Source organism: Ochlerotatus camptorhynchus, unplaced genomic scaffold, assembly GCF_037179485.1.
Source record: "Ochlerotatus camptorhynchus isolate MF236.1 unplaced genomic scaffold, CSIRO-AGI_Acam_v1.1 ptg000282l, whole genome shotgun sequence".
In the NCBI taxonomy this organism is placed as follows: Eukaryota; Metazoa; Arthropoda; class Insecta; order Diptera; family Culicidae; genus Ochlerotatus; species Ochlerotatus camptorhynchus.
In genome coordinates this window covers 2967067-2994526 of record NW_027040771.1, presented here as the reverse complement: position 1 = coordinate 2994526, position 27460 = coordinate 2967067, and the positions used below count along the sequence as shown (strand labels likewise).

The 27460-nt window shown below is 38.9% G+C and overlaps 1 protein-coding gene across 1 annotated transcript; it reads right to left on the bottom strand.

The window, feature by feature from the left end:
- Positions 1-514: 514 nt before the first annotated feature.
- U2af50 (U2 small nuclear riboprotein auxiliary factor 50) lies at positions 515-27037 on the bottom strand. The gene is made up of 6 exons (XM_065228104.1): positions 26890-27037; positions 26161-26748; positions 26011-26102; positions 2130-2252; positions 1955-2068; positions 515-1883 (listed from the first exon to the last, which is right to left on the bottom strand). The coding sequence occupies exons 1-6, from the start codon at positions 26891-26893 to the stop codon at positions 1542-1544; spliced, it is 1263 nt and encodes a 420-aa protein (XP_065084176.1). The 5' UTR covers positions 26894-27037; the 3' UTR covers positions 515-1541.
- Between the last annotated feature and the right edge of the window lie 423 nt (positions 27038-27460).

Sequence of the window (27460 nt, the reverse complement as noted above, 5' to 3'; positions counted from 1 at the left end):
TGGGACTATTTCTAGTCTGCTGATGCAAACATAACAAATAAACAAATGAAGCACGCGGCATGCTCACCAACATCTAAACATTAAAAAAGCGTCGTGAATTTGCAATGGTTTCATTTGTAAACGATACCGCTTCGCATCGTATTGACTCAGTGGAACTCTTATCAACGCTTAATTATTACAATACCTTCTCGCTTACCTTCCAATTATGCTTAATTTGGACCACTAAATCATATGATATGACTGCTTATAATAAGCATTACGAAACTATAGACTTTACAATGACAAAAATCAAATTAAAGAAGTATTTCAATTCTATTCGTGATTTTGACACGTGAAAATTATTCATAAGACAGAAATTGTGACAAATTATCCAAAATGGTCTACATCTGATTGACGACAACAAATAAATAAATAAATAACAATTTTGCGGACTTTTGGGAAAAGTGTTATGGCTCAAATTTGGGACAACGTAAAAAAAAGTGATATTAATTAATAAGCAGCGCCTTCCGCCCAGTTACAGTGAAGTGGAAATTACTTTATTCTATGCATTTTGTTCCAAACATACAAATTATTTACTAATTTGGTTCTCCGAGTAAGATTTCCCTGGAAGTTACATCTACACTAATTGTTACAACTCCAAAAAGCTCACAAACGATTTTCTTCTGACAATTGTCAGCACTTACCAACCCAAACGGTAAGTTCTCCACGGCTCGTTAAGCACGCACACAAACAATTCGAATCACAATGCAGTGCGTACAAACGATTTCAATTAAGACGCATCTTCGCCTTCACGTTGACGCCACCTTGCTGCTCACGAGTGCAGTTTCTCCATCGGAGATGGCGCATCATCTGCTAGCAGCAAGAGGGTTGGGTAGTCCGCAGAAGAAATGCTTAATTGAAAAAGTTTTATCCGAGCTTGTAGCAATACACCGCCGAGTGGTTGTTTTCTCTGCAGATTGTGTGCGCCTCTTGATGTAGTTCACACTGTATAAATCCAACTCTTTATTGTTGTTATTATATATTATTTCTCTCTGCAAGTGCCAGATTATTAAAAACGCTGGCATGTTAGTCAGGGGTTTTTTTTCTTGTTTGCTTCTTGGCGTCAAGTTGCTTATGGGAAACAATATTTATAATAATAAAATGGTTGCAAGCGAAAATTAAAGCAAAACTTTTGCAATAAAACTTTGAAGATTGAAGTGAATGAACAACCACACCGGCACAATTATAATGTAGGTTCGTTCGCAGGTCTAAGTGGCTGCATGCAGCTTCTGTTACAACTAATTCTGGCCACGCTCATTGTGTGCTGTGTCTTTCTCAAGTGTGTGTGTGTGTGTGTGATTTGAAATTAATGAACCATCCACTGCATTTATATTACACACGCGCTGTTCACCGCGGTTTGCCGTTGTTGTTTTTTTTTGTCATCGAGGACCCTAAATTTAAACTTTACGATGCAGAGACCCATTGTATTATGGATGTTTTTTGTCTGTCTACCAAAACTGATTTCCATAATTGAAATACCCCACGTAAATCAGATAATAAAATTAAAATTCGCGACGATGATACTTATCCGGGTCGAAGTATGAGGTAACGACGACTCGGTCGCTGAACTTGCGTCCGGTAAGTGCCTGCTGGGCTTTTTGACAGTCGACAATCGAATTGAATTCGACAAAGACCTTGCCACAGCCCGGCACGTCGACGCCCTCGATCGGTCGGGGGATCTCCAAGCTCCGGACGACGCCGTACTTGTTGCACTCTTCCTTAATATCCTCAAGAATATCTTCGTATTCCTCTTCGTCCTTCAACTCGTCCGGTGTGACCATGTTCAGCAGACAGAGAACCTCCGTCGGTGGACCCGAGGAGCCAACCAGCGAGAGACCCGGCACCTGTTGAGCAAAGCAACAACAAAATTCAGTTAAGTGATTGATCGGTGATAGGTGCACGTGGTTATACGAACCTGGATTTGCACCGGTGCAACAGCGGCGACGTTTGCATTCTTCGCTCCAACGCTGGCCCTTTGTACGATCAGCTTCTTATCGCCCAGTTGCATACCATTTAATCCGGCAATGGCCTAAAAAACCGGTACAGTCAGTCACATACTTGGGTACATAAATTGAATATGTCGAACTTACCTGATCGGTGATGGTGTACTCTACGTACTCAGCGAAAGCGTATCCCTTGCTCAGGCCAGTTGCAGCGTCCTTGACCAAGTTGAATGCCTTTAGCTGTCCGAAGGAAAGCAGCAGTTCCTTGACCTGTTTAACAGAAGTATGCAGCAACGTTCGATTGCGCACAAAGGAGAAAATATAGAAAAGTAAACAAAGAAAGACCTGTATTAGAATGGGCTTCATCCATCTAAACGTACAAAATTGGTGGTTTAGGAATCCTATCCGAACCCTATAGTGCACCCTTTAGCTTCCCATCGGTGGCAAGAGTTTCTTTTTACGAAGTAGAGAGTAAGCGCGCCAGTTATGTCGATGATTTGCGAGACGTAAGATCTGAAATGGACTTTGGATGGAAGATTATATCCATGTTTTTAAAGTAGGAGGTATAGGGTATAGGCTACTTCGTCGTAATCGCCCATTTCCGTTCTATCGATTAGAAAAGATCAATGATATCAATGATTTCACCGTGCACAAATCAATAATAGGTTTGCTCCGATGCGTTAGTTCATTAGCTGCAACATAAATCCTATTAGAGCGCATTGTATGAATATTTAAGCTCATTGTTCTCAATACAAAAGAAGCGCTCCGTAGGACGAAGAAAATCTAATGGCGTTTCAATGCGTTAGGACGGAACTGAAACTCGTAGGACGAATTTAGAATCAAGAAGCGGTATTAGATTTTAAACAATATCTCAACAATGTGTGACTCTTTATCAAATCCAACGGTACGTCATCTTTGACAGAAATAGGTATTCCATTTTTTGTACAAACCCGTTCAAAAAAGAGCGGTAAAACGCGGGTTGTGCTTAGTAGGACGGAAATTAGATCAAAAACCCTACCAAATAATTTAACATTTTAAAAGTGTACCTGATGGGGTTTCTCTCTCTACTTTGCTTTGAGCTATCTGAGGCCCCTACAATTGGATTATAAATTCTGCAAAATAGGTCAATTATCATAAATCTTTCAGATCAGATTCATAATCATAATTCATCTGAATCCAATAGTAGAAATTGGTGTTTCACAAAAAAAATTAAGAATCCAGTTTCCCAAAATATTGAATATACCGTACAAGGACCATAAGTTGAACAGTTTGATGTTAATTATATTTAATTATCAGATTATCAAATGAATAGACACTGTTCAACTTATGGTGCTTGTACGGTATTCGGGGTCCTAGTAAATTACAAATGGCTTGTTAAAATCTGCTAAATTTAGTTCAAAATCTTTCTAACCACGCTTTAGGATTTAATATAACAAATTTGTGAGCACCGTCAAACGAATTTTTTGGCGTTGCGAGTGTGAGTGCGCGAAAATGTATGAGAATCTCAAGCGTGAGGTTTGTCTGCCACATTCGCACGCGAGTTTATTCTATCAGGGAGGCTCAATTAATGAGATTTCTCGCGTCACTTTTCAAAAGATCCTAAGTTATAAATGTAAACAAATCGAGCTAAGCGAAAAACTATTGCTCTTCTATCACTGTATGTGATACAAAAACACCCATCCAAATTTAATTTCATTTATTTAAGATAACCATAGGTTAAAAATTGTCCAATGTACAATTTGAAATGATGGGTACATGATTGTTACTTCGGTCATTTGGACTGCCTAACATGATTGGTGCTCATTTTCTAAAGGCGGGGCCAATCCAAAGTTAGGTACTCTACTCTGAAATCTGTGAAAGGAATTCTAGTATCATGTAGAACAAAACGTCCAATGTTACACTCATTGATTATGTTACTGAAAAAAATTGTCCAATGTAACATGTCCGATGTACAACTTGACTAATCAAAACGTCCTATGTGTTTTTTTTTTCTATTTTAGCATAAAATTCGAAGGAAAATTGTGATTTTACCATTTCTGCTGAATTTTCAACGTTATTATTCACTGACTACATTTAAAATAGTGTTGCTAAATGTATTGTTTCTAAACATTTAAAATAATTATCTGACGAACTTCAACTTCTGTTTTCTCAAAATGGCGTATATGTTACATTGGTCTATTTGAAAAGTGACGCGAGATTTGAGAATGATTTTTCGAACACTACATGGAACACACAATACGCCTGAACGACGGGTGACGCCGCTAACCGCACGACCCCGAAGCCCACAGAGTGCCATTTGGGTTCTAATTGTTTGATTTAACTTGACATCAAGACTAGACAAGCTGGTCAAAGATTTTGGGCAGTGCGAGAATCCTATGAAGATTGTGCTGCTAGTAAAGAAAGGAGTCGGCACTAGCCGTATAAGCTTCCCTTAAAATAAAAAAAATTGGAATGCTCTTCCAAGTTCTCTTGGAAGTCATCTCGGAATTCTCTTGAAACTCTCCTTAAAATTGTATATGAATTTCTATTGAACTTTACCCATAGAATTCCTTTCGAATGCTTTTTAGAATTGTCTCCTGAAATTCCTTGAAACTCTCTTAAAAAAGAATATACTCCCAAATTTTCTTTAGAGCCCTCTTCAGAGTTCGATTCTTTCTAATTTCTGTACAATATTAATTTAATTTATCCCCTGAATTCGATATAGTTACATTTGCTCAAGAAATCCTTATAAATTCTCATCAGAGACCATTAACACTCCGAATACGATGCCTCCGGTAAAATGTATGAATGTATTTAAACGATTCCTTAGTCTTTCAGCTTCAATCTGATTACATTTTTACGACTGAGCAAACCTCTGTTTGCCAGGTTTTTATTCAAATGAAACATACGCACTACAAAATACAACTGATTTCGACTTGCCGATAACAGAACAGCTGGTTAACACGCAGCTGGCTCATTCATTAATCAATCCATTGAATTGGTCGATGAGCCTGACGAAATAAAGCAACCACTTCATAGTAGTTGTAGATTTGAAGGTTTTCACCCAATTACATTAGATGAACTTAGAGTTGCTTTTCATTAGAAAAATCGGCTGGAGTTTACATCTTGCTGGACCTTATTAAAAAATCATTGCAGACTGGACACGTGCCACAAATTTGGAAGGAATCCTTAGTGGTTCCTATTCAAAATGTTGCTGGAACGATTAAAGCCGAAGAGTTTCGTCCCATCAACAAGTTGCACACATAAGAGAAAATTTTAGAACTTGTTGTTAAAGGCCAGCTGTTGGAGTATTTAAATAGTAATAGTTTGTTGATACAAGAACAATCAGTCAGGATATCGAGGTCATTCTTATTAAACTGCGTTGAATTTGGTGTTAGCGGAGTGGAAAGACAACTTGATCTGGAACGCGCTTTTGAAACAATTTCTAGGCCCTAGGCGCTTTGGATTTATGAGTACTGCATATAAATGGTTTGAAAGCTATTGATTATGATTATATTTCCAGTCCCGTGGGGAATAACCTTGGATTGCCCCAGGAAAGTGTATTAGGGCCCCTTTCATTTATTATGTATATTAATGAAATGTGACGTGTTTTACGATTTTGCGGCACTAATTTTTTTTTTGCGAATGACACTGTGGATTTAGAAGTTGCCGTTTCACGCTTGAATGAGGATTTGCGATCTCTAAGTAGATGGTTGAAGTGTAAGCAGTTGAAATTGAATACAAGTTTAAACTAAATTCATGATAATTTCGCGAAATCGACTAAATGATAACGTCTCTATTGCAATTGATGAATTCGGGAGATCAAATATCTTGGCATGATTATTGATGACAAACTAAAGTTCAACTCTCACATTGACAATGTCATAAAGAAAATTGCCAAGAAGTATGGAATTCTATGTCGACTGAAAAACAATTTAACTATTGCCAGTAAAATACAGCTGTACAAATCAATCATCTCTCCTTATCTAGACGTTTGCCCTTCCATTTTATTTCTGACAAATCAAATACAAATATCGAGATTACAGCGCTTGCAGAATAATATAATGCGTTTGATTTTGCGATGTAATAGATTTACTTCCTCAACTTTGATGCTGAACGCTTCAAACGTTCATTTTTAAATTAGTTAAAGGTTTGCTGCCTCGTTATTTGTTTGATCGAATTAAAAAAGGAAGTGAAACTAGAAACCCAGATTAAATAAGAACATCAAATTTCTTGACTTGTGCTTCACAGAATTCATTGTACAGTGTTGAAGTCTCGAAGTTCCATGCACAGTTTTAAAGTCCCGAGGAATTTTGTCATAATTTCTAAGGACCTAATTCCAAGGGAGCTCTGGGGAAAAAATCATTCAGAAAACCATCAAATACAATCTGCTTTCGAGGTAGTTCTGAGAAATTTTAGAGTTAGAGTTGAATTGAGTTAAAAGAAAATTTTAATGAAAAATCTTAGGAATTTTTGAAAACTCTTGTGAACTTCACCGGGAAATTACAAGGGCATTCTGAGGATAATTTCGTAAGGTTTGTGGGAAAAAATGAATCCGGACCACAAGTCCTTGGACATTTTCTGAAAATACTAAAAGGAGGATTACAATAAAATGTGAGAATAACTCCAGAACATCTTCAAAGAAGTTCGGAAAATAAATTCAGGAGAGTTTGCCAAACAAATTATGAGAAGAAATCTAAGGAATTTCTGAGGAGAAATGTCAATGAATTGTTAGGAGACTTTGAATGTTAGTAGAGTTCCAAGCGAAGGAGTTAGATTGAAAGGGGAATCTGAAACGAATTCAATAAATACTCGGAGAATCTTTCCAAAGGATTTCTAATTGTGGAGAATTTCAAGGTAATTCCGAGGAAAACTAACAGAAAATTTAATTCTGACGATAGCTTCATCAAGATTTTGAAGAAATCTCCGTTGAATATGGAATGGACTATTTTGAGGTCTTCAGAACATTCTCAAATTTTTCCTGAAGTTATCGAAACTGCCTTGAAGTTCTTTTGTAGTTTGATAAACTAGCCTGATGCTCACAATACTTCTCCTCAAATCCGGAAATGTATAGGACTTCCTGAAGTTTCCTCAGCTTTTCCAACGATCATGGATCTCCTTTAAAGGTTTAACAATTCACTGAAGTTCTATAAACTTCTTTAAAATTCATGTTACTTCTCTAATGTTGGCGGAACTGCTCTGAGGTGTTCTGTTCTTTTCTGAAATTCTCAAAACTTCTAGCAGTTCTCATGAAGCATGTTAATTAAATCGTCCTAAAAATGTTTAAGCTTCAGTGAACTTCTGAACTTATGCGAAGACCTCAAATAACTTTTAACGTCTCTGAAGTTTTCGGAAAATCTGGGAACTGCTTTAAATTCCCCACTAATTTTCAGAAACTAATTTTCGGAGCTTACTAAACTTCTTTCAAATGCTCCCGCATTTTGCTAATGTTCATAAAATTTCTTGAAGTTCGCGGATCTCAACTTAAGCTCCATAGATTTCTATGAAGCAATGTTTCTGTAGACCACTGTCCTTCTGTGAAGTTTTCGAAGTTTTTCTAAATTGCTGGAAGTATTGGGCTCCCGCAATTTTCATGGCATAAGAATGAAATAATTAATATAGTTCTAAGATTTTCACTGAAGTTCTCAAGATTTTTCTGAAGTTCATAAAACTTCCCTTCAATTATCGAAACTAATTTAAAACTTATTCAATAGTCTAGACTTTCCTGGTGCCTAAACGATTACTAAATTTCTTTAAAGTTCTCTAGGCTGTCCTGAATTTATCAGTATTTTTTAAGAATCCGCAACTTTACTTAAATTAATTAGTTTGCCTTGAAGTTTCGAAAATGTTCCTTAAGTATTATAAGCATTATTAACACTCGCTAATTTTCCCTAAACTTATCTATGCTTACCTGAAGTTCTCTAAATTTGTTTAATAATCCAGCAAATTTTCTGATATATATTCATAATTCCCTGACGCTTCTGACGTTTTAGGGTCAATCATAGAATTCTTGGAATACCCTATAATTCCACGGAACTGCTTGTAAGTCGCTGCAAATTTGCTTAAGTTAATGGGATTATTCTGAAGCTATCTGATCATCCTCGAAGTACTCGGAACTTCGCTAAATATCACTAAACTATATAAAAATATCTAAATTTAGTTCTCTGAAATTTCTTGAAGATATCGCTGCTTGCTAAAAGTTCTCGCTTTTTTTTTTATTAATGAAACTTCGTTGATGTTCTCTTATCAATTTAGCTAAATTTTCGCATTTTTTTAAGTTTTTAAGCTCACACTTTCCGGATGTTCATAAAATTTCCAGGAATTCTCTCGGAGCTTTGCTGAAGTTTTTTGTAAATTCACTGAGTTTCTCGAAACTTCTTTAAGGTTTCTAATATTTCCTTGAAATTATTTGAACTGCCCGTTGATTCTCTGACCTGTCTTGATGTTCTCGAAGTTTCCATAAAGCTCTATTGAAGATCTTGGTTCTGCTCGGAAATAAATAGAATTCCCGTAAACACCTTTAAATTTCGCTGAAATTCTCTGGACTTCTGTGAAGTTTCTGAAATATTCCTGAAGTTTTCATAAATTATCTGAAGGTCTCTTTACTTCCCTGAAATTCGCGGAACATCTTCAGCACATCATGGAACTATCTTGAATTTATCTAAATTTACGATTATAGATTTTAAACTGCTCCAAAAGTCTGGACTATAGTTACGGGAACTGCTCTTAAGAAAGAAATTGCCCAAAGATCTCTAGATCTAGCTTTTCTGAGGTACTTAGAACTTCTTAAAAATTTGCACAATACCCCTCAAGTTTTCTAAATGTCTCAAATTCGCTTGACACCTATGAAGTTCTCTGAAATTCTAGGAACTTCATAAAAGTTCCTGAAAAGTTTCGGATGCTAAAAGAACCGTTTTGAGGTTCTTTCAGCTTCCAGTAAGTTTCCCATATTTTCAGCGTTTTATGTTCCTGCAGAACATAATTTCATAATCATGTTACAGAATTTATATCTGTAACTGAAACCAGTTCGATTTTGTTTGCCAACCTGGTTAAAATGTCATATTTAATTATCTTAAAGATAAATCGTCCAGCTCAAACCTTTGTAGGGGTAAGAGGTGGGACCATCATCATCATCATCATCAACAGTAGTGGCATTCCCACTAAAGACATATCAAAATCTGACCCCCTTAAAAACTCATCCCCTAGCTAAAAATGTCAAGATCACAGGTATAAAAATGAAACTACAACATGTAGAATCGGAACCTACCTAACTAATAATAACCAAAGATTCAAATAAAGTAAATCAGAAATCTGTCATAGGTACCAACATTAATTACGAAATGTTCGCTAAGCGAAAACAAAAATTATTCTGTTGCCGAACTGTAAGTCAAGTGTGCATGACTGGAACCTTACTTTGAATGGGATAGAACTGAATTTCAAATTTGAAAAATTGAATATTGGAAAATTTAAAAACTTTGTAGATTTGGATGGAGACCCACGTAAATAATGCGTTCGTGTTTCATAGACTTGCGCTGTGACCACAACTGGCGCGTCTACGCTACTTTCAATCCAGCAAACCCAACCTCACAGCATACTTACCAGCTAAAGAGTGCACACCAAAACCGAACAACACTTCCTAATCTGAAAAGCCCTAACTCCTCTGTCTCTGATCTTCAAAACCCATCCGGTGCCCCGCTGAAAAGCCCTAGCCAACTTGAACAGTGATCCTAGCTACCAAACATTTGCTGTAACGAAATGCCGACGAAATCGATCGATCTTTACTTGAGCAGACAGCTGCAAAGAAGGTATGTGTATCATTCGTTAGATTGAACTTGCCTTGCTTTTGCCTCTTTCTCTTTCTCTCTCGGTGACTCAAGTGGTCTATTCAAATTTTGTCTCTTTTTTTTTTGCTTGCTATAAAAGCATTCTTATATTGATATTCGCTCTGTTTTCAAACATGACCAAATTTGCCCTAAATCATAAGTGTAGTGCCTTACAGCCGGACAGTGACCGAGACCAAGCAGCCAGCCCAAACCGACCAAAGCATCTACAAACGTGGACATGAAAAACGGAAAAAGAAGAAAAAACTGTATCAGTATCGTTTGTGGTATATGAGGCTGAAAATCGATATTTTTTTTTGCTGTAAAAACGAATGGCCTGCAAAAAGAGAAAATCGAGAAGCCCACGCACGGACGGGGGAGGCCTGATCTTCGATGGAGAACTGAAACAAAACATAAAAGATAGGTAGGCTCTTCCTGTCCCGTGTGTTCACCCTGAAAAGAGGACGACGAATGTGTTTGCGCGGGAAAGTTTACGCTTGATTCGCTAGCTGAAACTGGAATCGGAATCGGTAAAATGTCCTGCAATAATAGCAATAGGAAGGCAGTATAGGAGTACTCCGCGGCAAGGTACGGAAGTGCTCGACCTGTAAAAACGGAAACACTTCTGTCTGCACGTGAGAGGTATTGGCTGGATGCGGCGCAACTGTCTAGATGGGGATTGCTAGAAACAACAGCTCGGCTAAAAACAAATTCGGTAAAACGCTCTAGATTCTATATACGCGTACACGTTTGCTGTAAAAAAATGGCAACTTTAAGGTGCAGGAAGCGGCGGTGCAGTGACGGTTGACTAGATGTCGATACGAAAAAGAAAAGAAAAATCAGTCTATATCCAGAACATGTCCTAGAGAACATATTTTAATTTCCCTTTGGAAATCGTTTGATCAATCATCAGCAGACTTCTAAAATTTTGTCAAATAAAACCTCTGAACTTCTCCTTGGTAGTTCGTTAAACACCATCTTGAGATCCCAAATCATTTCCCCGGAAATCTGAACGTACCTGGGAAATTTGAAAATATTCAAGAAATGGCAATCAGATATACTTGGGTTGAAGCATATTGGTGAACGATGAGGCTGAAGGTCTAGACTAACATTTGAAAAGGGCGGAAGAGGCCAAATGCAAACAAACCATATTTTGTTACATATAGAGTCAGGGCTGGTAGCGATCAATGCTGTCAAAAATAGTGATTTTAGTGACCATGTTGAAGAAGTAAGTGACCAAATAGTGACTTACAGTTGAAAAAGGTGACTAAAAGTGACCAAAGAGATGAAAACTACACACTTAGAAAAATTCATGTAAATTTAGGTGCTCTGAGAATGACAATTTTGACATAAATTTGAGTCATAACAAACTTACTTTTCGTTGAACTTTTCAGGCTCGGAGCACTTAATATTACATGGCATGTTTGTTTACGTCTCATCCAAACAGAAACTCTCGGCTGCTTGATCTTGTGTTGGTGAACGAAGCCGCCGCTGAGGCATCCGATCCTCTGATACATCTAGACGCCGATCATCCAGCGTTGGAAGCATTCATCAATCGATCAGTTCCTGTTCTCTATAAAAACATCGTTGATGTACAAAGCCTGGACTTTCGTAGAACTGACTACGTCGCATTGAATCACTCACTGGCCCAGGTAGATTGGCAGTCGCTTGACTTGTGTTCGTCCATTGATGAAGCCGTTAACTATTTCGACGAAGTTGTTAGCCGATTAATAATGGATTGTGTGCCTCTGAGGAGACCTGCTCCAAAACCTGCATGGTCCAATGCTCGATTACAACCAGGGGTTGAAACAGTTGACGTTTTTTACTACACTCGCTTCGTTGTCGTGCGCGACAGTCTGTTTGTATTCGAACACTCATGCTCTACCGTCGTCTCTCTCACACAACACGAGCGGTAGAATAACATTCGAGCTAAAAGAAAATTATCAAAATAGCTATCATATGACATGTGCGATTTCGTTGTAATTCCTCAATTTGGTGTAAATCAAACCATTTCTGATCAAAAATAGTATTACCAGGACATCATGGCTTGCTATTTTCAGAATTCACACAAGCACAACATCAGCAGCTCTTATTATGAGAAAAACTAAAATACATACATTCGTGACGGTCTTCGGCGACAGTGTCGTATGACAGAGCCTGTCATACGACATTTTAGTTTGGTAGTGTACTATGATACCTTGTTTTGCAAGTGTCGGAGGCAAGGGCAGTCAATTATCACAGAAAATGTGTCGACTACCGTGACCGCTTACAAGACTGATTACAACACTTGAAGCGTGTGAGATCGAAGGCTCTTGGAAAATACAGCCAGTCCCGTAATCCATTCACCAAGCGATTATTTTCGTTAGCAAGTAATTGCTACCGAATGTACAACCGTTTTCTATACAAGAAGTACTCAAGACGTATGCAGACCAATCTCCGGCGTAATCCTAAGCTATTCTGGACGTTTGTGAAGACAAAATGGAAAGAGGATGGGCTACCGGTTGAGATTCATCTAAGCGATAAATGAGCCAACACTTCTTTAGAGAAATGTAACCTCCTGGCTGAGCATGTCAAGAGTGTTTTCAACGATTCAACGGCATCGTTAAGCCAAGTTGCTGAATGGATCAGAGATACTCCCAGTGACGCGTTCAGCTTTGATATTTTCACGGTCACATTGGACCTCGTCGACTTTGCCATCCAGAAGCTGAAATTCTAGAACGCTGTTGGGCCTGACGGCATTCCATCGTCCATACTCAAAAGATGCTCAACAGAGCTTTCCTCTCCGCTTTCAAAGCTGTTCAATATTTCGTTACAACAAGGTGTATTTCCCTCTCGTTGGAAATCTTCGTTCATGTTCCCGATTTTCAAGAAAGGAGACAAACAAAATGTGGAGAATTACCGAGGAATTACTTCACTTTGTGCCTGCTCGAAAGTATTCGAGATAATCATCAACGACGCTTTATTTGCCAGCTGTAGAAACTACATTTCTCCTGACCAACATGGTTTCCACCCCAAACGTTCGGTCTCAACAAACCTCGCTCCTTTCATTTTCCTATGCCTACGGAATATCTGGTGGACGTCGTATACACGGATCTCAAGGCTGCTTTCGACCGGGTTGATCATGCCATTCTAATTGCCAAACTCGAGAAGCTTGGTGTTTCTCATGGACTCACTCGTTGGTTTGAATCGTATCTTACCAATCGAGAGCTTTGTGTGAAAATCGGGACTGATCAATCGGAATATTTTTCAAACAACTCAGGCGTTCCTCAAGGCAGCAATTTGGGACCGCTGCTATTCTCCATATTCATTAACGAAATCGGTTTGATACTTCCAACTGGCTGCCGGTCATTCAATGCAGACGATGTCAAGATGTACGTGGTTGTGCGATGCTTCACTGACTGCCATGCCTATTGCATTCAATTATACGATCGATAACCAACCTCTGCAGCGTGTGGACAACGTTCGTGATCTAGGAATTACACTTGATTCTGCTTTGACATTTAAGCTACATCACACGGATATCATAGCCAAAGCTAACAGGCAACTCGGATTCATCTTTAAGATCTCTGATGAGTTTCGGGATCCTACCTGCCTGACAGCTCTATATTGCTCTCTAGTGCGATCGATCTTGGAATTTGGTGTAGTAGTATGGTGTCCGTATGAATCAGTTTGGATAGCGAGGATCGAGTCTGTTCAGAGGAAATGCGTTCGTTACGCTCTTCGCCACCTTCCTTGGAACGATCCTACGAACCTTCCACCCTACGAAGATCGTTGCCAACTACTGGGTATTGAAACTCTTGAACGTAGGCGGAAGATTAACCAGGCAGCTTTTGCAGTGCTGATAAGCGAAATCGACTCTCCCGGGATTTTGGCTGAACTCGAAATCTATGCACCTGAACGAGTTCTACGATCGAGACGTTTCGTGCATCTCGGACCCCGTGCAGCTAATTACGGATTACATGATCCAATACGGTTCATGTCTGCCCGTTTCAATGAATTCTATGTTTTTTCGATTTCAACTACACAGTGGAAACAACGGATTCAACGTAGTCTGCTGGATAGGTGACGATACGGTTCGACACATGCAACTGCTTTCAATCAGCAAATTGTTGCAAGACGGTGAGTAGCTGTCCATTAATGTACATCTGATGAATTTTGCTACCTGTTTCCTTTTTTGATCCCGACTGATCCAAGGACAACTCCATGCCATAGGACAAGGTTATTTTTTTATGATGAAGACCATAGTATTATTATTATTATTCGGTGTTTATTTTTATAATTGATGTGTTTTTCTGTCCTTTTTATATTGTTCCTTGTATTTTGAAAAGATATGGGGTTTTTACGCCTATTTGCGCAAATATTTGCCAAATAGGCTTTTCCCCATCAATCTTCATTTAGACAACAAAAGTCCGATGAAGAGAATAATAAATAAATAAAATATCTAACAAGCATCTATAACAAGCAATACCTGGAAAACCGCAAATCCTCAGGAAATTTAATTTTTCCTGAGAATATCTCAGGGAGTCTAATCATTATTGACGGAATTTAATAATTTTCTTAGGATAAGGATATTTTAATGAATAGAATGCATTTCAAAATACAAACATTTAGTTTTTCTCGTTATTTTCATTCACACATTGAATTTTATACATCGAAAGTGAACTATATAATCTTTAATAACAAATATTTTTTTATAAAACTCAGAGACTTGAAAGGCTATTTTTAATTTGGACAATTTTTTGAAATTCCTGGCCTTAAAAGTTATAAAACTTCATGAATTGTTCAAGAATGTAGAGTCAAATTCCAGTTTTAAGGGCTCATGGAATTATATTTTAAATTCTAAGGACCTCATTCCAAGGGAGTTCTGAAAAAAAATATCTGTGCGCAAAACATCAAGTACATTCTGCTTTCAAGGCAGTTCTGAGTTTGAGAAACTAGCCTGATGCTCACAATACTTCTCAACAAATATTTAAACTTCCCTGAACTTTTTCGGACTTTATAAACAATCGTCAATTTTCCTAACGATCAACGAAAACTTCTCTGAAGTTTTAACAATTCGCTCAAGTTCTCGAAACTTCTTTAAATTTATGTAATTTATTTAATGTGAACGGAACTGCTCTGAGGTTCTCTGTTCTTCCTTACGTTGTCGAAGTTTTTGAAGTTCTCATGAAGCTTATTGTACTGCCCTGATTTTAATTGAACTGTCCTAAACATGTTTAAGCATCCACGATCTTCTGAACTTATGTGAAGATATCCTTAATCTTCATCTTCTTCCCTGAATTTGTTTATGCTTACCTGAAGTTTTCTTAATCTGCTTAATGTTCCAACAAATCTTCTGATATATATTCATAACTCCTTGATGCCTCTGAAGTTTTTGGACCAATCATAGAATTCTCGGAATATTCCGTAATTCCACGAAACTCCTTGTAAATCGCTGCAAATTTGCTTAAGTTGATGGGATTTTTCTGAATATAATTAAACAATCTAAATTTCTTAGCAGATCTCTGGAATTTCTGGAATCGGTGCGTGCCAAAACTTCTCGCATTTAGATATACATGATTATTATAATGATTTTCTACAGCTAAAGCTATTTTTTTTAATTACTTGAAATATCATGAGTTTCTCGAAGCTTCTTTAAGGTACCTGCAATTTTCATGAAATTATTTGAACTGCCCTTTGATTCTCTGATCTGTCTTGATGTTGTCGGCGCTTTCCTGAAGCTCTCAACTCTATCGAAAATCTAGGTTCTGCTCTGAAATAAATGGAATTCTCGTAAATAGCTCTGGACTTCCGTGAAGTTCCTGGAATTTTTCTAAAGTTTTCATAAATTATCTCGAGATCTCCGTACTTCCCTGAAATTCTCGGAATATCCTAAGAGTTCTTGTTTATTTTGACGTAGGACTACGTCTTTGATTTCTATATGGGGGTACACTTTGTGAAAACCGAAAATGGAACATGTAACAAATTAAGAAAGATTTTGAACGTTGATAACTCAGCTGCCCCTGGTCCAATTTCAATAATTTTATCACCAATCGATCAGAAATAGGCTACGCATCGATAACAATGCTTCCGAATGTTGATTTTCAACAAGAAACTATTGAAAAACTGGTAAATGTCCAGCATTGTCCAAAAGCGTCGAATTAACTAACAAATCCACCCATTACCTACATGCATATGCTGCTTCCCCAGCACAGTCATCAGAGAGTAGTAAGTAGATGAAACAAGTCGAAGTGGCATTCGCCTCCGATCCTCGGGCGCGTGCGAATAAGAGGATGGAATTGCGTAATATTTTGCACACTCATCGCCATACTCAGAACCACACGCTCCCAACGACCACACCACTGTGTGGTGGTGTTCGGTCATCGAAATTAGTATCAGCAGTAGCAGCAGTAGCAGTGCTTTCGGCGTGTGGCGTTGAAAATTGTTCTCCAGTAACAACGAAAGGCTGCCTGCAAGCAGCGAGCTGCAGAGCTCATATGAGCAGCCATAGAGAAGGAGGAAGAAATCCCAGCGCTAGGCTAAGATCGGAATCAGTAGCTCGTCGTGCTCAGCTCAGCATTACTCAACCATCACTACAAAATGTTCCTTTTCAGGACCACCATAAATTTGTTAAGAGTATTATTTGGACATTTGTCAAGGTCATCAGTACCCGCAAGCAGCTAGCTATCAAGGCTCAACCTGGTCTCTATAGAAGGTGTGGAATTGTAGGCCCGAATGTATTGGTGAGATTAATCATCGTCCGACCATTTTCCAGAACACGCTGGTAGGAAGTGTTAAAAATCCATATAGAATTTGAGAGAAGTGGGAATAATTCGCTTTGGGTGTATATTCAGTCCCCAGAAAGCCAATGAAATCAAATTTGTGAGAAAATTAGCTCTCACGAGTTCAATCTCTCGAAGTCCCTCCTTTTTTAGATATTCTGCACAAACGATACTTTCCGCCCCACCCCATTCATATAATTCGGAAGGAAATCCTGTGAGGGGTGAATTGAATACACTTTAATACCAAAATGCACAAAACTTAAAAATTCATAAATAACAAAAAAATCAAAATACACCTTTTAAAGTCGGGTAGATGAATCGAAAATACTCAAGTTGACAGTCCCTTGGATTCTCTTCATCAACTTTCTCTTTGAAATAAATACTACAAATTTGATACGCTTACAAATGAAAAACGGAAAGAGTTAAGATAATTGATGATTGATCAATTAAACGAACTAAATGTACACATTTGTTCCGTCCACTAGCGGTCCTACGTCAAGCTTCCGTTCGTGCCCCTAGGCACAGACCCTTCTACTTTTTTTCATAGAACATCATGGAACTATCCTGACTTTGGCTATACTGCCGCTATTCGCATAACAGTCCCATGTCCTATGGATTTCCTATCTACATAGAACTGTTATGCGAATAGCGGCAGTATACTCACTCTTATAGATCTTTAAACTGCACCAAACATCTTGACTGAAGTTACAGTAACTGCCCTAAGGATCTCTGAAATTTCTCAAATATCTTTATATCTAGCTTTTATGAGGTACTAAAAGTTTCCACCACTTTCCTCAAGTTCTCTTTACTTGGCACCGGTGAAGTTCTCTGAAATTCTAGGCACTTCATAAAAGTTCACTGTAGCTTTTCGGAAACTCCTAAAACTGCCAGTTAGTTACCCATATTTTCAGGATGTTAACTTCCCGTATGTTCCCGCAGTTTGTTTATGAAGCTTCGCTGAAAATCTCAGCATCTTCTTTCATTGCTCAGAACTTTTGTAAAGTTCCTACAATTGTTGTGAAGTCAATGGGACTGAAGATCTCTAATCGTTCATAACGTTAATTACAAACTTCTGATATTTTGTTTTCCTTTAATTCTGGCACTTGGAAAAATTTTATATCTTAAACTTGTGCATGGAAACCGAATCTTCAGAAGAGAATATTTTAGGGTCTTAGAATTACTCAAATTAAATAAATGTTAAACTTCAACATTTAATGGATTTCATTGTACAGCTGATTATCATGTTGTTGTACCAAACAAAAAGCATATTTTTAACGCATCCAAAACATAGCTTTCTTATTATAAATCTGAAAATTACCCGTTAAAGTTCTAGAAAAATCAGGGTATTCTATTTAACCGAATGAGTAGACACTCTGTAAATAAAGAAAGACGATTAAACGTCCAAAAGCTCTGTAGAAGCAACACATTTTCGAATTATTAGAAAATTAGAATAACATGTAGGCATCGATTGGACTATTTGATCCTACAGAAGATCGATCAATCTTGAAATAAATTCACGCTACAAAAATTGAAACTAGTGACTGATTACAAGAAATGGTGACTTTAGTGACTTGGCCTCAAAAAAGGAGACGTTAGTGACTAGCTTGAAAAAAGTGACCAAGTCACTAAAAAGTGACTCGCTACCAGCCCTGAACAGTTCAAAAACTACTGAATAAACACGAAAAAGTAGGAGAAAACATCATTTCAAATCATTGAAATTATTTCCTTTTGCATTGCGTATTTCCAATTTTCAACTCTATGATGCATGCAGGTTGTTACGCATTTGCATCAAAACTACGAATTATATTGTTTTAATATGCAAAACGTACTGATTCTGCATCTGCAGTATCTAGTCACGGCTGATTTATTTGAAATGCATCCGATTGCTATTTCACGTGTAAACAACGAACAAAATGAAGACCAAAAATCTCCAGGCGTAATTCCACTCTTGCAAAATTTTCGAACGAAGAACCGACGGAACAACAAACAAATAATCCCGAGGATGCGCCGAGGATGTATTTTCACGGCGTATCACCAGTGTTGGCAGTTCAAAGTGTGGAAGTTCCGGGGGGTAGCAACATGTAAGAAATTATCAGGTCGTTGATGTTTTCTTCTCAGTGTTTATGCATGATGTCAGATTACACTATTAACTATATGTCAAACTAATAAAATCATCCAGATACTGGGAAGCTGTGCAATGGGATTAATTGTTTGGTCATCAAAATACGGAAGAGGTTTTCTCGATATGGTGATTTTGGAATTCCACCCTTTTTAAATGTTAGTATAGAAACCCATTTTTTTTGGAGAGATGCAACAGTAGACAAAAAATTCCCTGTTACTACACACCTATTGAATTAAATAACTGGAATTGCAGGGCTGTTACAAGATTTTCTAAATTTGATCCGCGAAATCCGCGATTTCTCAAAAGAAATCCGCGACTTCAAGTACTAATCCGCGACAAAAAAAACTGTTTTCATTGCCGAAAAATAGCATTACAAGCTTATTGCTTATAGCATATTATATGTTTTCCTGCTCTCAACTTAGTGTTCTTTGAAGTACTTTCACATTTTAATTGAGAGCTTTCTATGTTTATACCATCCTATGCCCAAGAAAGTAGAGACATTTTCCAACCCGAAAAATAAAAGGGGACGGGAATCGAACTAAGTCGCCTCCAGCATGGATTTGCTTTGAAGCTGCGCCTTTTGTAACTTTTTTATTTTTTTAATAGCATTGTATCATCTTCAGTTATTTAGGTTTAGTTTAAATTCTGAGTAATTAGTGAAAATAATAAAACACCCTTACATTTTGAGATTCTATGGAATAATATCGGCCTAGATTTGATGAAACATTTTTTTTAAATTAATGCATTTTCATTTGAAATGCAAATTTTCTTGAAAATTAACCTTCGCGTCTCTGACGTATTTTACTGTCCTAAATGTTGTAGTTAATTTGGCTCTAGTTTTCTCAATTTTTTTTCCGATTTAAACCAAACACCCTGCACATAATCGAGAAATTACCAGAGATTCATAAGTCACACTTGTTGGTCACGTCGCGGTTGTGTATTTACACGGATATTCCTTGGGTTCTGTCCAATGGTGAGACATTTTCATATTTTTTTTTTATTTCTAATACAAACCTAGCACTTTTCGGTGTCAAATCATATTCGAATCGTATATATGTGACTTTGTGGATCATGTACGACTTATTACTATGTACCTATACCGGAAATTATAGGTTTTCCAAATCGTCCAGGATATCAGTTGATTTGTTCTACTAAATCAACCAAGACTGCAATAATGTCTGTAGTATCGAAAAATGTACAATCAGATTCAAAGTGTCTATGTGGATCATGCATGATCTATTTCCGAGTAATCCAGATGTTGTAGGTTCTTCAAATCGTCCTGGAGTTCAGATAATGTGATCTACTAGATCAACCGAGATTGGGACAATGTCTTTAGAATCGAAATATTTCCAGACAGATGCACAGTATCTATGTGTTTTAGGTTCTCCAGATCGTTCTGGAGTTCAGATGATTTATTCTTCTAGATCAACCATGACTGGGATAAAGTCTGTAGTATCGAAATATGTCCAAACAGATTCGAAGTGTCTATATGGATAATGTTTAATTATTTCCACGTATACCAGATGAACTAGGTTCTCCAAATCGTCCTGCAGTTCAGATGATTTGTTTTACTAGATCAACAAAGACTAGGATAATATCTGTAGTATGGAAATATCGATTTGGAAATCCTACAACATTTGGCATACACGGAAGTAGGTTGGCATGATCCACATAGACACTGCAAATTTGTTTGGGCATATTTCGATACTACAGATATTGGATTAGTCTTGGGTGATCTAGTAGAAAAATAATCTGATCTCTAGAATGATTTCAGAACCTATAACATCTTGTATACGTAGCAATAGGTCAGCTACAATCCACATAGACATTTTGAATCTGTTTGGACATATTTCGATACTACAGACATTATTGGAGTCTTGGTTGATATAGTAGAACAAATCAACTCAACTCCAGGACGATTTGGAGAACCTAGAATATCCGGTATTCATGGCAATCACTCGCATTTATACGATTCGTTTATGATTTGACAACAAAAATTGCTATGTTCATATTGGAAAAAAGGAAAATGTCTCACATGGACGGACCTCAGGGAATTATAATCCGGGACGGAAAGGTTACAATGAATTCCACAATTTTTGTGACAGCACATCAGTCCCTTCGCGATTTTCGTGACATCATTTAATGTTTTCGCGATTTTCGCGACTGAAAGTTCAAATGCGCGACAAATCCGCGAAAATCGCGAGATCCGCGAAATTCGCGAGATCCGCGAAATTCGCGAAATCCGCGCCTGTTGTAACAGCCCTGGAATTGCTTTGCTGATTACACGTATTTTCATGAAATTAAATTTTGATGCAAATTAGGCCCTTTTGATTTGAAACTAGGTTGAACAGCAGCAAACGCTGACCGTGTGCAATTGCGTATTCTGTTACTGTTCATGCGCCGATTCAATTCTGGGGGATTAATCATAAAACAATATTTCCCATTGTAACGGGTTTCTAAACAACTGACTATTTACCAATACTCAAAACAAAAATCAATAACCAAACTCACCTACAAGTTTTAGCATACAAATTGTTTTAGATATATTGAGCCAAATACCTACGAAGTAAGTTTCAATCAATACCTTTCAAATGCCCTATAAAGAACGAAAATTGGACGTAAAATGGCAGAGCGATCTAGGTATAAACAAAAACGCAAGCACAGCATCGACGTGGGACTTCTAACCGAGACCCACCTAAAGTCCGGCGACTGCTTCTGGTTGCCTGACCACAACATTATCCGGCTTGATCGCACCAGCTTCATGGGGTGGCTGTAGCGGTCATTTTCAGGAAGGGAATCAAGTTCTACACTCTGCCACACATCCGCACTTCTATCATCGAGGTCCTAAGTGTGCAGGTGAAATCGCCAACTGGTAATGTATGATTCATCGCTGTTTACTGCAAATTCAAGAACAACCTGGCCGCCATGACTCGTACTAGCTCCCGATTCATCGTTGGGGCGACCTGAATGCCCGTCATAAAGCTTGGTAGAACTACCAGCGGAACCGGAACGGATGTCTATTATTCGACCACGCACAGCATGGACTGTACACTGTGCAGTTTCCGGACAAACAAACTTTCATCCCTCCGGCGGGTAATCCGTCCACCGTGGATTTTTTCTGTAGAACATCGGACTATCCAAGCCGGAGGCATACAACGATCTTAGCTCCCTCCGATCACCAACTGGTGGTGGTAGCTGAAGTCGGTGTCAACGTGGTTCTTGCTGGAAGCTGGATGCGAAAATACTACCAACTGGGTACAGTTCGGACGTATGGTGGACAGCAAAATCGAATAAAATCCACCGCTCGGCCCCGTAGAATACAGCGACCGGGCGTTGGAAGGACTCCAACAGGCCATATTCGTGGCTGACAAGGCATGTGTTCGACAAGTTCCTGTGAGGGGTAAGTTTGTTACTATTGATTCCCACACCCAATTACTGATTCGGTTGAGAAATGTTCGTAGACGCCAGACGTGTGATCCAGAATCTGAACGACCGCTCCAGACCATTCTGGAAGGTAGCCAGGTCTTAAAAACTCATCCCAAACCCGTACCACCTCTCAGAGACGAATATGATGATGATCGACTCTTAATCACCCCCAAAGGAGAAATTAAATGCGATCGGCGAACATGTCGCTTCATCGCATTTACTTGGCTCGACTATACAAAGTCCGCTCGACAATCAGGTTGCGCAATGCGCTCAAAACCAAGATACCTCCCCTTGTGTCGTTCCTCCGGCGTTTGACAGCATATTCAACTTAATCTTGAAGAGACTCAGCATGAAAGTGCAGTCTCTTTCGACCGCTATCTTCAACAGATGCTTGGAGCTGCACTACTTTTCAAGCGTCTGAGAGGTAGCAAAAATTATACCAATCCGCAAACCCTGTAAGGATTCAACATAGCCTTCAAGCTACAGATCAATCAGCCTCCTGTCAGCGTTGAGCAAATTGTTCGAGAAATTCATTCTCAATCGTTTGCTCAAGTTTGTTGAGGGCTAGGGTTCAGGAAGGGGCACTCCACCAATCACCAGCTAGTACGGGTGATGAATAACATCCGAAGTAACAAAGCTGTGTCCTAGTGCACAGCCATGGCCTTGCTAGACGTTGAAAAGGCGTTTGACAATGTATGGTATGACGGACTTGTGTACAAGCTTTCCTTTACATCTGGTTAAAATCAAAAATGAATGGTTGTCCTTCAGGCACGTTTTCCATCCCAGCAGGTGTTCCTCAAGGGTTGGGTCCTTTGCATTACAGCATCTACACTTCCGACATTCCTCCCTCGGAGACGGTAGCGTTTTTCTTCTGTTCGCAGATGATACCGCAATAGCCGTCAAAGGAAGGATGCCTCGCGAAATAACGAACAAACTTCATCGATGCCTCGACGCCTGCTGATTATGCCAACACGTGGAAAATCAAAATTAATGCCTCTTTAAGCTCCTTTTCCGTTTGCATGTAGAGAAAACCGTAGTCAAGTGTTGCCTTGGTTAGGTGTCTTTTTCCGCTTATTTGCCGCAGATCCCGCCTCTCAAGGGTAACCAAACTGGCTGTCTAAAAAATAAATCATAGCACCTGCGATCCTTTACGCAACTCCGGTGCGGGAATCATTTGCACAGACTCATAGGACCAAATCAGAATAGAGTGCTGAGGATGGCCCTTGATCGTCCCTTGGATACAAGAATTTCCGATAAAATTGCTGACATAAAGACTAGGTTTGTGCAGAAATGCAACACATCAGAACATGCTTTTTTTTTAGATTATAGTCACTTTAACACTCTTGGGTCATTCGTGACTTGTCCGGGGGTGAGATTTGAACTCGTGACTTTGGCGTGAGAGGTATGGATGTTAACCACTACGCCGGGGTCGCCCCCTATCAGAACATGCTTTGATAAGCAATTTGTATATAGTATGTTAGGTAAATATAGTAGTTGTTGGATAAGTTGATACAGTAGTTGTAAATAATAGTTACAAGTAGTCTCCTATATCCAATTTTAAACAAACCAAGGTGGGAATTCTCTAAACAGGTCTGATAGGACTAGGAACTGTAAATATTAATTAAAATTTCAAATGAACTAAAGTTCAAAAGACACGTCTGTGTCACTTGATAATTCAAACATGTAAACCACACAAATACAAGAAATAAAGATCATTTAAAGTCAAAAAATAAAATATCATTCGTACTTCAGAGTTCCACCAAACCACACGTTTTTCACTAAACAAACAAATAATTACATGTATTATTTACAAAGACTACTTCACGTTTCAAAATCTGGAAGTGTGTTTGCAGTACCATTATCCATATGATAGCGATAATGTTATCATTGTATGTGAAAATAACCTCGGAATGGACGTGAATCATTCTGAAAAAGGTTGCTGGATCTGCAATCTATCACATTCTAACTCCCAGATTTTCAATTGTTAATTCAAGGATTATTGCAAACAAATTTCTCTCATAATACCACTGCCGACCCGGTGTTAGAATGAATACACACACACATACACATAGCTCGAGGCTCGAGGGTTCCTTCTAGAGAGGGTCCAGTATAAGAGAGGAGCGGACTGGCTGATTTTGAGCCAAACGAACTGTCAAAGCCAGAGCCAATCGAGCAGCGCCTATCTTGATTGTATTGGCAGTGTTGCTAGAAATCTCCTAGGCATAGGTTGCCAGGGTAGTTTGTTTTGAATCCGCTCCTCTCTTATACTAGACCCTCTCTAGTTCCTTCTATATCGAATTTTTAAGAACTGACTGAAGCCATTTAGGCCGATGTCATAGTGAGAGCGAAGAGGCGAGCAAAGCGTTGAAACTTTTTTTCAACGCTTCGTTTCGCTCTCACTATGGTATCGGCCTTGGAGCAGGGACATTTGACCTCAGGAACATTTGTCAGAAACGATAATTTGAAACTAGAACACTTTCAGCAACCTAGAGAAAAACATTTGAAACATGGGAAACTTGTTGCATTCAGCGAACTTGCTCTAAATGTTGTATTGGATATAATTGTTTTTAATTTTAAATGGTTCAAAAAAAAAATTGGGAATCAAAAATGTAGCAACATCGAGACTTAGAAAAGCTACTGCAGTTAGAAAGTTTCTACGACTTAAAAAAATATCCACACACGGAAAGAGATCCGCAACTCACCCTAAGGAAACTATTCTTGATCCTAGGAACATTTCAAATTTATTGGCATTCTGGGTCAAAGAAATAATCGGGAGGGAAACAAACCGATATTAGTAAGTACAATCCATATGAACATAGAAAAAGAAATCAAAATCTCTCGATCTATATTTGAAAGGGTCAAGACTAGTCAACAAAACTTGAATTAATATCCTTTTCGCACGAACCGAAGCTCGCCAATGCAAACCAACGACACCATCGGGTAGGAGAAATTTTCGTCTTCCCGATAGTGTTGTTGGTTTGTGAAGGCGAGGCATAACAGTTTTTATTCACTAAAGCTGATAGGTCCTTTTCTATTGTTGATCGAGATCTCGAACCTAAAGCAGTTTATTTTATCATAGTAGAACTGGACAGACGTCTTAGGTTGCTTTTGTGAAATAAATGTGAAATTCGTCATGTGAAAAATCCGTCCGTTCGAATTGTTATTTCAGTTGTATGTCATTGGCGTTTTGTAAGTTTAGCAAATTATCCCTTATTGGGCACCTATCTAAGACCAGCACATGTTTCAGAATTCCGGCACTTATAAATTCAGGATAGGACAATTAAAAAAACAGCAAATGTGGGAACGCGAAAAAAAAAATCGAATTATTTTTTCGGTCATTCGTACTTAGAAATATTCTATAAGGGTCTAATGAGAAATTAATTTCCGAAATCCCAGACTTTGACATTTTTTCACGGTTCCGTGCTTGAATGATTTTGCGTAGTAGAGGTCTCCCTCTTTGAATTATGAGCGAATTAACCGTAACCATGTTTTTTTTTTATTTTTAATCGTGGATTAATCTTGCTTCATCTCATTGAACATATTTCAAAGTCTTGTGAACTTCAAACGTTGAGCACAAAATTTTGAATTAGCACCCATCTGCAAATGCCTTTCAAGAATCGGATTCCTAACAACAGAAATTATAAAAAAAAAACCCACGCGACATCTCAACTCAAAACATCTACAAGCACACTTCCTGCACCACGGAAACAACAACAACACGAGTGCGGAAACATAATGCACACCGGAAATGTTGTAGATTAACCAAGCTGAAAAGGTAAAACGTCCGCAACAGTGAATTGCCTGCAAGAAATAGGTTTACACGATTGGTAAGACCGAGAGCGAGACATTACAGTAAACCAATTCAAACCTATTATGATGATGAACCTGAACAACCCCCGGTCCTTGCGAACCGCACTTACCTGGTCCTCATTTAGATAGTTCGGCAAACCACCGATGAAGATCTTGTGCGGCGAATCTGGAACGACTGTACTGATGACGCCGGAGAATTTCTCTGTAAAACAAATCAAAATCGTTAGCCCCCGCAAACTACCAATAATTCAACAACTAACCCGGTACGGAAATGGTCGCCGAATCCGTCATACCAGGCATGGGCTGGTAATCGTGTGGCCGCCTTATCTTCAAACTTTGCCCTTTGAAGTTGATTCCATCGAATGCCATGGCCTGAGTCGTTTCATCGATCGAGCGGAATTCCAGGAAAGCAAAGTTCTTGTCCAGATTGATCTGACACGCCAGCACCGGATTTCCGGCCGCCTGTGCCAGACCGGACAGGTGCATCTGCTGGTTGAAGAACTCCATCATCTCCTCCTCGGTGACGCCGAACGGAATGTTGCCCACGTACAATCGCCGAGCCTGACGCGTAATGGTAGATCCTACGACCGGGACAGCCGCTTGAGGCGTGTCCGCTACGATATTGGCCGGAATCTGCCCGGCCGCCTGCATAGCCTTATACTGTAGGGGTGTAATGTGCTCGAAGCCCGGTGGCGGGACATCCCAGTACAGGGAAGGCTTCCTGCGGCGCGAGCGACCCTTCCGGTACGGTGACCTTGACCGCGAACGTTTTCGGTCGCGACTACGACTGCGACGACGCTCACGGGACCGGGAGCGGGAACGATGCCGTCTGTTGTTGCGTTCTCGATCTGCGGAAGTAACACGCAAAAAGTTGTTAGCTGATGCAGGTGCTAAGAACGCTGCCCACCAAAAACCAGTCTGACATATTGATTTTTTTCCTTCCTCTTCACGCCGTGCAAGCACCGAACATTAAATTGCAAATTACTCACCCATTTTCTGCAGAAAATGATCGAACTATACGCCAAAAGAAAGCACTGACAATGTGAAACTAGTTTTTGATTGTTTTAATAGTAAATATCGTAACTCTATACAACAAAATGGGAAAAAATTGAAAAACGCACCAGGCTTCCCAGGATGCCGATGCCAGATTGCCAAAATGAAGGAAAATTTCAAAGAGAAGCAAGTGAAACACGGCACCATGGTGAATATGCTGCATTCTTGTCAAAGTCAGTGTTGCCAAATTGCAGGTACCATAAAAAAAAACCGTTGAAATTCACGGTGGGTTCCTACCAATTTATTGCATATTTTGCCCCCAATTAGATTCCCAGCAGAATAATTTTGTCACACCACAAAATGTTCACACCGTTTTCAGCATACATTGGTTCATTTCGATGCCACAGTTTCATGAAGCGAGGGTGAGTAATCGGGAACGGATCAAACATAACTTGGAAGTCCCCCCAGCATACCAGATTGTATGAGATGAAGCTGAGAGTATTAGATTACAGTAATGACATCTAGATCGTTGATTTCCGGGTCCAGTGATTACAGCGTTATGTAGGT

Excerpts from the sequence above, each read along its gene's own strand:
- U2af50 (XM_065228104.1), bottom strand. Across the intron at positions 2,069-2,129 it reads AGTACACCATCACCGATCAG|GCCATTGCCGGATTAAATGG; the intron begins GTAAGTTCGACA and ends CCGGTTTTTTAG. Across the intron at positions 1,884-1,954 it reads TTGCACCGGTGCAAATCCAG|GTGCCGGGTCTCTCGCTGGT; the intron begins GTTCGTATAACC and ends TTTGCTCAACAG.